This window comes from Geotrypetes seraphini, chromosome 3 (assembly GCF_902459505.1).
Source record: "Geotrypetes seraphini chromosome 3, aGeoSer1.1, whole genome shotgun sequence".
NCBI lineage: Eukaryota > Metazoa > Chordata > Amphibia > Gymnophiona > Dermophiidae > Geotrypetes > Geotrypetes seraphini.
The window spans coordinates 386779429-386794288 of NC_047086.1; the positions used below are offsets into that span (position 1 = coordinate 386779429).

The 14860-nt window shown below is 44.3% G+C and overlaps 1 protein-coding gene across 1 annotated transcript in view; it reads left to right on the forward strand.

Annotated features, from left to right (window-relative positions):
- LRPPRC (leucine rich pentatricopeptide repeat containing) overlaps positions 1 to 14860 on the forward strand; it is a 318251-nt gene that overhangs the window by 26015 nt on the left and 277376 nt on the right. Inside the window, exons 6-7 of the mRNA XM_033937468.1 lie at positions 10415 to 10501; positions 13290 to 13416. Of these exons, the coding sequence (XP_033793359.1) occupies positions 10415 to 10501; positions 13290 to 13416 (214 nt within the window). The remainder of the gene's footprint in view (positions 1 to 10414; positions 10502 to 13289; positions 13417 to 14860) is intronic.

Genomic DNA, 14860 nt, shown 5'->3' on the forward strand with positions numbered 1-14860 from the left:
ATTGATCAGATTTGTCTGACAAGACCTACCTCTAGTGAATCCATACTGCCTCCGGTCCTGTAATCCAAAGGATTCCAGAAACTTGGCCATTCTCTGTTTTAAAAGTGTTTCCATTAATTTGCTTACCACAGAAGTCAGACTTACCGGCCTGTAATTCCCTACTTCTTCCTTACTTCCACTTTTGTGAAGAAGGACCACATTTGCCCTTCGCCAGTCCTCCGGTACCACTCTGACTCTAGAGACTCATTAAAAAGTGGAGCTACCAGAACTTCCCTAAGTTCTTCACCCTAGGATGTACACCATCTGGCCCCATTGCTTTGTCTACCTTTATTTTAGCTAGCTCCTCATGAACACAAACCTCTGAAAATCGATCAGGGTCTATTACTCCTCCATTCCTATTCACGTTTGTCTTCTGCGGTCCCACTCCTGGCGCTTCAGCTGTGAACACAGATTAGAAATATCTGTTAAGCAATTCGGCCTTTTCTTTATCAGCTTCTACATATTCCTCCCCTTCACCTTTGAGTCTCACAGTGCTACTTTTGCACTTCTTCCTATCACTAATATATCTAAAAAAATATCTTGTCTCCCTGTTTTACCATGTGAGCTATTTTTTCTTCCATTTCCATCTTTGCTTTCCTGACTACAAGACCAACCTCTCTTAACTTTTCCAGATATTTTTGCCTGTCTTCCTCTTTCTGCGATCTTTTGTAGCTTAAGAAAGCTAACCTCTTATTCCTTACCTTCTCAGCTACTACTTTTGAGAACCAAAGTGGCCTTCTTTTCCTCTTACTTTTAATTACTTGCCTCACAAAAAGGTTTGTCACCCTTACAATTGCTCTTTTCAGTTTTGCCCACCGCATTTCCACTCCTTCCAGATGTTCCCATCCAGACAATAATTCCTTAACGTAAAAATTAGTTTTTTTTTAAAGTCCAGAACCTTTGCTTTTGAATGATCCTGCTCTATACCTATCTTAATATTAAACTGTATCATGCAGTGATCACTGGATGCCAGATGATCACCCACTGTAAAATCAGAAACACTTTCCCTGTTTATAAGCACTAAGTTCAGTATGACCCCCCATCCTGTGTGGGTTCCATTACCAACTGCTGGAACAGTTCTCCTTGTAGAGAATCCAGAATCTCCCTACTTCTAGAAGACCTTGCAATAGGGATACCCCAATCAACATCTGGCATGTTAAAATCACCTATTAGCAAGACTTCCCCTTTTTTAGATATATTCTGAATGTCTACTATTAAATCTCTACCTACTTCTTCTGTCTGTGAAGGAGGCCTGTATATCACACCAATGTAAATATATTCACCATTCCCTCTTTCCAGATTGATCCACAGTGCCTCTTCCTTGCCCTGCAGATCCTGCAATTGTGTGGCTTTAATATGTTCTTTAACATATAACACTACTCCTCCTCCTCCTTTTCTTCCTACCCTGTCTTTCTTGAACAGATTATAGCCCAGTATAACTACCTCCCAGTCATGGTTTTCTGTGAACCATGTCATCACTATATTCATCTCCTCTTCTTCCATTACAGCTTCTAGATCCAGAATCTTGTTTCCCATACTTTGAGCATTAGTATATACTGCTTTCCAGACATTGCCCCCTTTTCTCATCCGTGTAGAGGTATTAAGTGATTTACGTACCTGAGGGCTTATACTCACCCGGGAGCTTTGATCACCCTACCTCATCACTTCTAGTTTAAGGAATCGCCAACTACCACTACCTTATGCCTCCTAGTGGTTACGGATCCAGTACTTTTTGGGATTTCAAGCTTTGGTTCTTCCTCTCAGGTTGTTCTCATCTCCTTCACTTCCATGACAGCATACCGGTTCTTCAGTTCAAGGATCCTTCAGTTTTCTTTGTCTCCACAGTAGATGGTAGACACTGAAGCCTGTGCAATGAAGGATGGGTTGAAGGAACAGCAGTTGTTTTGAGTTGTTAGCTTGAGAAGGCTTGCTTACTGCATTTGAGCAGAAGAGATATTTTGTCCTAGATCAGCACTGGTCCTCAGATTCTATGGTTTGATATCTAGGATCTTCTGGTTGTTTGTCCTCCAGAAGGAAAAAATAAATACGAGAAAGGAAAAGCTGGTCTATTTGACAGGTGAGCTAGATAGTACTAGGAACAGTCCCTAATCAAATATGTGAGGAAAGCATGCCAAGCGTAGCTTGTGAAATTCTTTCAAACGCCTCCGTATATCTGCATGTGTGGATGTGCTCCAAGTATTTTTATCTGTGTTGTTTCTGACCTAGAGGGGAGAGGTGGTTTGCCTTAAGCATTTGGCAAACATTCCATTGGTTTGGAAAGAATGATAGAATAAATCACAGTGTGATAATATACCTAACCATTAGGCGTTACCGTGAATAGGTTTGAAAGAATACATATTACATTTAAACCACAAGGTGCCTTCATAGCAAGACAACAGGTATTGCCATGTTTGTTTGCCAGTCAGAAGCAACCAGCTGAAAATCACAGTTCAGCTATTAAATATCACCTTAAATAGCAACCATCAGGAGAGCTATCCAGCTCATTCACTAGTTTTTATGTACAATAGAATAAATAAGCGAGGCCAACAGGGATCAGGATGTTGTAGCTGGAGGGGAAGGGGGTTTCTGTTGGAGAATGCCAAGTTTTCTCAATTCTTTAGTCAGAGAAGGGAGTGGGGATCTACAGGCTTAAGCCTCCTGTATGTTTCACCATCCTGATGTGTGTTAGGGAAGGGTATTAAAAAAATGTAAGCTTATCTAGGGTTGATAGTAGTACTGCCTCTGAACCGGCAAGCTGATTTGATGAAACTTCAGGTGGGCATGTCCCTGAAACTTCCTCATTATCAGGGTCTCTTGTCACAGGGACCAGTTCTCCTGGACAGCTTGTCTTTGGTCTATATTCTGGCCTGGCTGTAAAAGAGAGTACTTAGAAGAGGTCATAAATAGCCTCTTTCAAGCATGTAAGAGATCTCCTTTCTTTTATGTCAGAGAATGGAGTATTCAAGGGGGTTAGTATTGTAAGAGTATGGTATATCTTTCTGTGGTGTTTCCATTGATATCTGTCATACAAAAGGGTCTGGCCTAAAATGCATTTACAATCCAAGTAATGGCAATAGTGTGCTCTGGACAGTGGGTATTAACTCATCTGAGAATGCTCAGAATAGAGAATGACACGGGGACAAATTTTTTCCCGTCCACGTAGGGACTCATTTTCCCATCCTGCCCTGCGAGTTCTTTTCCTGTCCCTGCCCCATTCCTGCAAGCTCCTTCTAATCTAATCTAATCTAAGCCTTAGATTTATATACCACATCATCTCCTGAAGAAGGGACTCAACTCGGTTTACATAACACTTCAAGAAACAGGGAATCAATTTAACAAAAGACAATTAACACTCCTTAGTACCATTTCCCCCAAATTGTTGAAATAGCATTGTTTTCATCGATTTACAAAAAATCTGGAGAGAAAAGAGAGTTCTAATATAACTAGGAATGTCCAAATCATTGTAAACCTGTATGAAAAGGAGTGAGAGATTACCAACAAGTTTTATCCCTTTCACTGAAGGAAATGAAAGTTTGTATGAAAGAGAATTCCATGTTAGAGGGACTTTAGGCTTGTTTGGTTAATGAAATGGTTAATGAAAGCAGTGCATGCAAATAGACCTCATGTATATTCATTGGGGAAATCCTGAAAATCCGACTGGACTGCGGCCCTCGAGGACCGACATTGGACACCCCTGGCTTAGAGCAACATTTCTGGTAGTAAGATGTATGTCTGAAGAGCCATTTCTATTTTTAATCCCCTTTCAGATGTGAGAGTGACAATTTGGATGGTGCCCTCCTTTCTTCTAATGATATTATCAATGTCCCATGTAAACCAGATGATTTTTGATGCTAATTTTAAGGAGAGAAAATGCTTGACATTCATGGTCTTAGAACTCTTGTCTATTGTGTAACTTTAGGTTGGATTATTTATTTATCCAGAAGAAATGTGAAGCAGCATCAAAAGCTACTATAGGTCATTGGTTGAAGGAGACTTGTTTTTCTCCCCTTAAGTTTCAAACGGTGTCATTCAAAGGGGTTCAGAGAACAATGAAACAAGGTGCAAGCCTCCTTTTGGCCCAAGCATCATATGCTTCTGCAAGCAGATACATGCAGGGCAACCACTTGGTCTCCCTTGTGCTTAGAAACATAGAAAGTGACGGCAGAAAAAGGCCAAGGCCCATCGAGTCTGCCCACACCATTGACCCCCCCCCCCTATTTAATCGCTCTCTGATGACCTTTCCCTCGTAGAGATCCGACATGAGCATCCCATCTGTTCTTAAAATCTGGCACGCTGCTGGCCTCGATCACCTGCACTGGAAGCTTATTCCAGCTGTCAACCACTCTTTCGGTGAAGATCAACCACTCTTTCTTGCATATATATACGGGGTAGAGAGGATGCCACCTTTTGGGGCGGATGTAACAGAGGGACTCCTGGCAGTTGCTTGGATGCATCCTTTTTTCTTGGACTGATCTGGTGGGATGGTAAGGAAGAAAAATTTGGTTTTAAACCTGCTACCTTTCTTTCTTAGAGTCCTGCCCGTGGTCAGACTTTCCTATCAGAGTAAGAGTTCATCCGTTTGTCTAAATTAATTGTTCATAGGTCAGGATAACTTTTGTTTAAAGGTTTTATTCTTGTAGGCCCATGACATTTCTGAACCATTAATGCACCCCTCTTCCCTTTGCTCTATTGAATAAGGGGATATAATTGATTGCTTTGATTCAGGAATACTGGAGAGCTAATCCTGCACATGATCCTTTAAAGCAGCGGTTCTCAACCTGTGGGTCGCAACCTTTTGAGGGTCGAACTACCCTTTCACAGGGGTCGCCTAAGACCATTGGAAAACACATATTTCCGATGATCTTAGGCAGTGTTCTTCAACTGCCGGTCCACAAAATAATTATTTTATTTCCATAGATGTCAAAAGGTTGAAGAACACCAGTCTTTGGAACCGAGACACCGCTCCTCTATCTGTCTCCAGGCCTGTCCGCCCACATGCAGATACTCCCACATACATTTATTTGTAATTAGAAATAAATATTTCACAATATATAATTACATATTGTTTTAGTGATTAGTCACTATGCTTTAATTATGTTCAATTTGTAACAATGAAAATACATCCTGCATATTTACATTAAGATTCATAACAGTAGCAAAATTACAGTTATGAAGTAGCAACAAAAATAATGTTATGGTTGGGGGTCACCACAACATGAGGAACTGTATTAAAGGATTGCAGCATTAGGAAGGTTGAGAACCACTGCTTTAAAGCATGATATCTGCAATCTTGTTCTGTTTTCGACCGCTGGTAGGGAACAAAGCCCATTTGTTTGGATTGGTCTGGTAAGGTAAATAAAATTATCAGGTAAAATCACATTTTCTGTATCGCTTGATAGACCGGTATAGTTCCTTTACGGATGGGTTTTATACCTCACTGCTACCAGCAGGTGGAGACTGAGATCAAATTTGTATATCAGTACAGCTTCCCCTCTACTAACCCAGTCTTCCTCAGTCTTTGGTAACAGGTGGTAAGCTTAATTTTGGCTTCCCTCTTAGCACTGTTTGAACTTTGTTTTTGGACTCCTGGTTCCCGAGCTTGGACGGTTCCTGTTTTGGGGGGGAGGGAGGGGTCCCTCGATGTCTTCCCCGGCACGGCCCCACACAGTGGCGGTTTTGCCCCCCTCTACTTCTCTCTCATCCAAATGCCTGAGGGTCTCTTGGGATGAGGATTTTTACCTAGAGGAGCAAGATTTATTGATGAGGACCTGGACCTTTGGGGAGAATTCCAGGATCCTTTTGGAGGGGTCAGATTCCGCCAGCGAAGGGTTTGAGCACCCCCCAGTTGGCGAAGATGCATCTGTGATGTGCATTTTTCAGCGGGAAGAGCTTCATGAGTTAATTCTACAGGTCTCCTCGGTTTTGCACTTTGAGGGCACCGTATTGGAGCCCCCACATATGGTGTATCCACTCTGCTCCCCGCTCTTTACCTATGCATTGGGATATTACGCTCACACAGTGGCAGGTGCCGGAAGCCCCTTTTTGTTTTGCACACTCCATGGCCCGCCTAAATCCCATTCCTGAAGGGGATAGGGACAATTTGAAGTCACCCATTGTGGACATGGTGGTCTCGGCCATTTCTAAGCAGCATACCGTTCCTGCTGAGGGCGGTGTGGCCTTGAAGGACCCGGAGGAGCGTAAGTTGGAGTCTCTCTTTAAACAGAGTTTTGATGTGATGGCTCTGTCGGTTCAGGCTATGTGGCAGGCTAGTGGCTCGGGCGTGTTTTTGTTGGGCTCAGCATGTACTTGAGAGTAAATCTGAGAATTGGAACTTGCTAAAGCAAGAAGTTGCCAAAATTGAATTGGGTGCTTCTTATCTCTCGGATGCCATGTATGACCTCTTGCGAGCTTCTGCCAAGTCTTTGGCCTTTGGAGTAGCAGCACGCCGTACCTTGTGGCTTCACGCTTGGTCAGTGGATTCGGCGTCCAAAGCTAAGTTGACAAAGTTCCCTTTTCAAGAATCTTTCTTGTTTGGTGAGGACCTGGACAGGTTGCTTTAGACTCTCACTGTTTCAAAAGTGCCTCATTTCCTGAGGATAGGCCTAGGCTGCTGGCTCGAGGCGATGCTGCTCGTGGGCGTGATTTCCGCCTCTTCCACCCTGGTAGAGGGGCTGCCTCTTTTCCTTGTTCTGGGCTCTCTAGAGGCAGATTCTTCCAGCGCATGCAGTCTTTTCGTGGGGCCCACCGGGGTGCAGGTAGCGCCCCCTCCGGGTCCCCTGCTGCCCGTGCCCAATGACTCCTTGCCGGCGCCTGTCTTGGTTCCGGTGGGTGCACAGCTGAGAGAATTTTATCCAAAGTGGGCAGACATCACGTCCGATCAGTGGATTCTGGAAGTGATCTGGGATGGCTATGCTCTGGAGTTTGCCCGGTCCTTGCCAGACTGTTTTCTCGCTTCTCCCTCGCAGGTGGCGGGGAAGCATCAGGCTTTTCATCAGACCCTTCAAAGACTGTTGGATCTCCGTGCGGTGGTTCCAGTTCCCCCACAGGAGTGGGAGATTGGTACTCGATTTACTTTGTGATGCCAAAGAAAGAAGGGACCTTTCGACCCATCCTGGATTTGAATGGGGTCAACAGGGCTCTTCACGTGCCTTCCTCCCGCATGGAAATTCTGCGGTCTGTGATTTTGGCGGTTCAGCCGGGGGAGTTTCTGACCTCTCTAGATCTGACCGAGGCCTACTTGCACTTTCCTATTTGGGCCTCCCATCATTGGTTCCTGTGGTTTGCGATCTTGGGGCAACATTATCAGTTCTGTGCTGTTCCCTTTGGTCTGGCCACGGCTCCCGGACGTTAACCAAGGTGATAGTGGTCGTCGTGGCAGCGTTGTCAAAAGAGGGCATTCTTGTTCATCCCTACCTGGATGACTAGTTGATTAGAGCCAAGTCGTTCCAGGAGAGCACTTGGGTCACGGCTCGGGTGGTGAAGTTAGAACTGCAGTCACTGGGATGGGTAGTCATCCTTACTAAGAGCCAGTTGTTTCCATCTCAGTGCCTGGAATATCTAGGGGTCCTGTTCGGCACCTTGGGGAAGGTCCTTCCTTCTGGGTAAGCAAATTGCAATCTGATTTGTCTGCTTATGGTGTCCCGGTGTCCTCGGGCGCAGGATTTCCTCCAAGTCTTGGGGGTCGATGGCAGCCTCTCTCGATATAGTAAGGTGGTCGTGGGCCCTCATGCGTCCCCTTAAGTATGCTGTTCTTCAGAGGTGGTCGCCTCAGAGTCACCGTCTGGATCACCCTGTTCGCTTCTGGGCTTAGCTCGGGGCAGTCTTCGTTGGTGGCTACAGACCCCCCCCCCCATCTTGTACAAGGGGCGAGTCTGGACCAGCCGCAGTGGACAGTGCTGCCAGTGTTCTTGGTTGGCGAGCTCAGTGTCTAGGTCACTCATCTCAGGGCATCTGGTCTATGGGGAGGCTTCTTGGTCAATCAATATCTTGGAAACCAGAGCCATCTGTCTGGCGTTGCTAGCCTTCCAGTCCTTTCTGATGGGCAAGTCAGTCAGGTTCTGTCAGACAGTGCCAAGGTGGTGGCCTATGTCAGTCATCAAGGGGGCACCAGGAGCATTTTGGTGGCACAGGAGGAGACTCTGCTCATGGTCTGGGTGGAGTCGCACCTTCAAGTAATATCAGCATCTCACATAGCCAGAGTGGAGAATGTTCAAGCGGACTTCCTAAGTCGTCCCGTGCTAGATCCCGGAGAGTGATGTCTAAGTCTGGTGGCCTTTCAGTTGATAGTGCAGTCTTGGGGTCAGCCTCTCATGGATCTGATGGCCACAAGTGTCAACGCCAAAACACCCCGCTTCTTCAGTCGTCGCAGAGACGGTCAGGCCGAGGTCCTGGATGCTCTGGTTCAACCAAGGCCAACGGAGGGGCTGTTGTATGTGTTCCCTTCATGGGCATTAGTGGGCAGGGTTCTTCTCCGCATAATTCACCATCTGGGCCTTGTGGTTCTGGTGGCTCCGGATTGGCTTCGACGACCATGGTACACGGATCTGGTGAGGCATCTGGTGGCGGATCTTCTTCCTCTGCCTCTCTTGGACGACCTTCTAACTTAGGGTCCCATTCCAATGTTCGATCCGGGTCCCTTTTGCCTTACGGCTTGGCTCTTGAAAGGGATCATCTAGGTAAGAAGGGGTATTCAGATAAAGTGATCTCAACTCTCTTGGGGTCCTGGAGGCTTTCCATCTCTTGGGCTTATGTGAGGGTTTGGCATCTATTTGAAGAGTGGTGTGATGCGTGTGGAGTGGTCTCTTTTCGTGCTTCCCTGCCTAACATCTTAGAGTTCTTGCAGGATGGTCTGGATAGGGGACTGGCTTGGTCTTCTCTCCGGGTTCAGCTTGTGGACTTGTCAGCCTTTCGGGGGTTAGTGGAAGGTCAGCATTTGACTGCCATACCTGATGTGATTCGCTTCTTATGGGCTGCCAAGTTGCTCAGGCCTTCCGTAAGGCCATCTGTTCCTTCTTGGGATTTCAATCTGGTTCTGTCTGTTCTAGTGCACCCTCCTTTTGAACCATTGGGCAACTGCTCTTTGAAGGACCTTCTCTTAAGGCGGTCTTCTTGGTGGCCATTACTTCAGCTAGATGTGTTTCTGAGTTGCAGGCTTTCTCTTGTAGGGCTCCCTTCTTGGAGTTTTCTAGGGAGCAGGTTGTTTTGAGGCCTGTTCTTCCTTTCTGCCAAAAGTAGTTTCTCCTTTTCGTGTCAATCACTCTGTAGTCCTCCCGGTGTTGGGTAATCGGGAGGGCTTTTCTGAGCAAAGACAGCTGCACAAATTGGATGTCAGTTGGGTCCTTCACTCTTATGTGCGGAGGACCCAGGAGATCAGGAAATCAGATCATCTCTTTGTCCTTCTAGCGTGTCCTCGTAAGGGAGATGGCGCTTCTAAGGTTACTATTGTGCCCTGGATCAAAGATGACTATTGCTTCCGCTTATCTTCTGAAGAAGCCTGATCCAGAATTTCTCAAGGCTCATTTCACTAGGGGTCAGGCAGCTTCTTGAGCTGAATCTTCTCTAGTGTCTCCAGTGGATATTTGCAAGGCTGCAGTCTGGTCTTCTCTGCATTCCTTTGTCAGACACTTATCGTGTAGATGTTCAAGTGCTTCGGGACGCGGTATTCTTTGAACCTGTTCTGATGTCGGCCCTTCAGGGGTCCCACCCTTGATGGGTACTGCTTTGGCACGTCCCATCTGTAATGGAACTATACGGTCTATCAAGCGATACAGAAGGAGAAATTAGATTCTTACCTGCTAATTTTCTTTAGCTTGTAGACCGGTATAGTTCCTCACCCTATCTGTCTTTGTGCGGTGATTGTGGGTTTTTGCTCGCGTGCAGATTTTGAATTTTTCTGCGGGTTCTAGTATTTTTCTAGTGCCGGGGAGAATTAAGAACAGCGGCAATGGCTCAGCTAGCTTAGCTGGTGAGCTGTGGGGATGTTTTATATTCCAGGATACAGAACTACACATGTTCCAACAGTTGTTTAAAGATGTTTGTTGTTTTTACACTCCTGTTTGGAGTTTCTTTTACTGTTTTCAGTTAAGAATTTTCCTAGGTTCTGCTTGGCTATTTGGCAGACTGGATTAGTAGAAGGGAAGCTGTACTGATATACAAATTTGATTTCATTCTCCACCTGCTGGTTGCAGTGAGGTATAATACCCATACGTAAAGGAACTATACCAGTCTACAAGCTAACAGAAAGAAAATTAGCAGGTAAGAACTTAATTTCTCCTTTGTGCAGAAATATTGGCAGTGAAATTTTTATTTGCTGTGTGCTGTTTTGGATTGAAATTGGGAAGAATGCATTGCATCATTTCTGTGTTTTATCTTACAGCAAGATTTTGGAGTTTATGAAGAGCAAAGACCTTCCAATCACGGAAGCCGTTTTCAGTTCTCTTGTGACTGGTCATTCAAGAGCAGGGTAATCTATAAAGATATTGATTTATTAATTTGAGTATTTTCATTTGGAGAATGTGAAAAAAATATGATTTTGAAGAAATAGACATATATTCCTAATTTTGTTTTTATATTGAAGCAAAACAGAGTTGTGGATTGTAGTTTTAATATGAAATGGCAGGAAAGACTACAGCCTATTTAGTCTTCTTTTCCACACAAATTGCTCAGTTCTACAGTCCCTTTTCTCTCCCTCAGTGATCCTCTGTGCTTATCCTGTTCGTTCTTGAATTCAGATACAGACTGTCCCCATTTTATGAGCATCTGACTTACGTTGGACTCGTACTTACAAACAAGGGTCATGCTCTACCTTTGGTGCCCCAATGTGCCCCTCTCCCTCCTTCCTGAGTTTTAATGCGTCCTTCTCCCTCCCTCCCAAGTTCCAACGTTCCCCTCCCTCCATTCTGTACCGCAAGTACATGCCTCCCACCAGTGGGTGCTTACCTTCTGTTTGGTTCTCTCCTTCCAGCCGCAGTCGTTTCCCTGCACAAAGCCGCAGGCAGCGGCTCCTATGCGCACCCTGCGGCTGAGCCGAAAACCTTCCCTCTGACATTCCTCCCACTTCAGAGGGAAGGCTTCGGCTCAGCCGCAGGATGTGCGTAGGAGCCACTGCCCGTGGCTTTCTGCAGAGAAACAATGGCGGCTGGAAGGAGGAGGGAGCTGGTCAGATGTAGATAAACACCCGATAGAGTAAGGCACGTACTTGGCACAGAATGGAGGGAGAGGGGCACACTGGGACTTGGAAATGAACACAAACTTCAGACAAAGGATGGAAGGAAGGAGGGGAGGGGCAGGAGCTTGTGACACAGAATAGAGGAAGAGAGGGAAGCATGAGCCATAGGATGGAAGAATGGAGAGAGTGAGGGAAAGAGATGAGATGGGGGACAGAATAGAAAGGGAGAATTGGGTGTCTGAGTGAGAGGGAAAGAGATGTTGCCCATATGAAGATGAAGAAAGAGGAGAATTGTTGGGCATAGGGAGGGATGTAGAATTACTGGACATGGTGGTGGGAGAAGAGTGAGGTAGAGATGCATGTGGAAGAGAAAGAGTAATGCTGGATGTGGTGGTGGAGAGGGAACAGTGAGATAGATGGAAATGGATGCAAGAGGGGCCTCAAGGAGGTGAAAAATACTAGGATCCGAGTTACATTCAAATTCAACTTAAGAACGGTTTAAAAATGGAATCTGTTCTTAACCCAGGGACTGCCTGTACTTTACTTATTTCAACCTTGACTGGGAGAAAAAACATTTCCATATATTTTTCTTGAGTCTTCCCCATTTATCCTTTACTTTATGATCATTGCTCAAGAGCCTCCTTTTTGTTGAAAGAGGACAACGCCCAGCACATTTATATCTTGGAGGTATTTAAATGTTTCTGTCCTCATCCTGCCTTCGTTCCAGGGTATACATTCCATGTTTCCCCGAAAATAAAAACTAGCATTATTTTCGGGGTAGGTCTTAATATAAGCCCTACCCCCAAAATAAGCTCTAGTTGAAGCGCTGAATTTGAACTTCCCCCGCCCCCTCAGACTCCCCCTCCCCCGCCGGCCCTTCCACCTCTCCCTCCCCACGCCAAACGCGAGACCGACATACCATTACCTTCTTCCAAATGGTAGTATCGCGACAGCAATCTAAACGTACTGCTTCGTGCCTTCTCCCGCCGAGGCATTTCTCTGCCACATCACTGATGATGTCATCAGCAACGCAGCACAGCAACGCCCCGGCGGTAGAAGGCCCGAAGCAGCCTGTTTATATTGCTGCTGCGATGCTGCTGTTTGGAAGAAGGTAATGGTATGTCGGTCTCGTGGTTGGTGTGGAGAGGGAGAGCTGTAAGGGTCGGTGGGGGTTCAGCTGCACGGAGGGGGGGAATAGAAAGGTGCTGTGGGTTTGTGATTGTTTAATAGTAAAGAATGGGGTAACTAGATGATAAATGTAAAAATTATTGTTGATTTCTAATTGATTTTAACCGTTATGATAACAAGTACCATTGTGTATTTTATCTCATATATCATTTATATTTGAATTCTATTGTGTATCATTCTAATTTTACTTTGGGCAATGAAACTTGGGGTGGGCATATCATAACCATACATACGTCAATCCTTAAAACCTCTTATGATGTATATATCATTTCAAGTTCCCATCATGTATATCATTTGTAATCATTTAAGTTCATGTAATCCTTTTTCTTCTTCTCTAGCCACTATTTTAAGTTCTTGTAAACCGTGTCGAGCTCCATTCTCATGGAGATGATGCGGTATATAAACTTAAGGTTTAGATTAGATTAGATTTATGCCCCCCCCCTACCAATTGGTGCTTTTACTTAAAATTAAAATATAAATAATTTATTAATCAATAATCTTACCCATAAATTTAATATTTTCAATCTAAGTGATTCATTGGTTGAAAATAATACCTATAAATATGTTTCCTAACAAAACCCTTCATAAATTATGTGGCATTTAATTTGTTTGTTGTAATTGAAAGGCAACTCATGAATCGGGTGGAATATGGCCACCATCAACGTTGATTGGGCAGTTTCCCCCAAAATAAGACCTAGTGGTTTATTTGGGCCCAAAATTCATATAAGACTGTCTTATTTTGGGGGAAACACGGTATTTAGATCTTTTAAGTCTGGATTTGCATGTGTTGGGTAATAAATGTTTAACTTTAAACCTAAGTTTAGAAGCATTTGACATACAGTAGTATTTGCTGCTTTAACTTTTAGTTTGTGTCATCTTTTCTGCCTAATTCTAGGGATTTGGAGAATGCAGAAAACATCCTTTCGGTTATGAGAGGTGCAGGAATTGAGCCTGGTGCAGAAACTTACCTAGCGCTACTGAATGCTTATGCTGAAAAGGGTGACCTGGACAAAATCAAACAGGTATTTAGAAGCTTAGTAGAAAGGGTATTTTTAACCAAATTCTCATAGGAAAATTGGCCTTAAAAGAATAATATATCTGTCTTCCTCTAATATTTTTTTTAACTTAAGCAGTACAAGAACTACCAATTACACTATGTGTATTCATTATTAGCAAAATGTATATGCCACAGCCAGGCATACCAAAACTGATCTTACCCTAAGAAAAGCTCATACCAGTATAAAGGGATTTTCTGTTTGAACTCACTTAAAACCAAGAAAGCCAAACTATGACTTTTTATAATAATTTTTCAAGAGTCACTTAAAAATGTGTATTTATAGGCTGCCTGCTTATGCTGGTACCATTTCTAGTTTTTAACTGCAAGTGGGTTCATGTACGAGGGCTTTATATTGTGTTAAAGGATTAGCTTTTCTTAGGATAAGATCAGTATTTCTGGATTAAATATTTTTACAACAAACAGGATCTTGTGTCCATGGATATCCAGGTGAACAGCAAAACAGCAGATACATATATCAGCTAGACTTATTCAAATTAATGTTAGTGTCATCATTATTGAACATCTGTACTCAGTATATAGTTGACTAAGGGGGGAATTCATCAATCTGCGCTACTGTTAAGATGGGTTATTTTAGCACAAGGTCTCACTGGATAAAATGAGACCCTATGCTAAAATAGCACAACTTGTGGTAAAATAACCCATCTTAACAGTAGCACACTTTGCATAGTAACATAGTAAATGATGGCAGATAAAGACCTGAATGGTCCATCCAGTCTGCCCAACTAGAGAATGTCACGGGGAAAAAATTTGTCTCTGTCACTGCCCCGTCCCTGCGACCACCGTCCCTGTCACCACTCCGTCCCTGTAACAACTATCTCCGTCCCGTCCCTGCAACCACTGTCCCCACGACTACCATCCCCGCAGCATCCATCATATAAGCCTTAGTACTGCAATATTTAGCTTATTCCTTCCTTATAAATCAAAGTTCTGGCTGCTGAACTAGAGAAAGAGATGTTCAGCTGGCAGGGCTTTGTTTATAAATTTTTATCAACACAACTAATATACTACGTTATCCTAAAGCAAAAAAAGGAAAAGAAATAGAAATTTTTTTCTACCTTTTGTTGTCTGGTTTCTGCTTTCTTCATCTTCTCATTTAATTCCTTCCATCCATTGTCTGTCTTCTCTCTGCGTCTTCCATTTGCTCTGTTACCGGATGTTGTATCAGAGGAGAAGCTTCTGCCAACAGATGCACGCGACTGCACGTAGGCTCCAGCGGTTTTCAACAAGTTACCCTAAACTTAAAACGCGCTGCGAAGGTAAGGGGGAGAGAGGGAGATAGATAGATTCAGGTAGGTAGGAAGGAGGGAGGGGGCCGCGCGTTCCCTCCCTTAACTGTGGGGACAAGGTCATTCACTGCTGCACAGGGTGGTGGATGGCCTTGTCCCCGT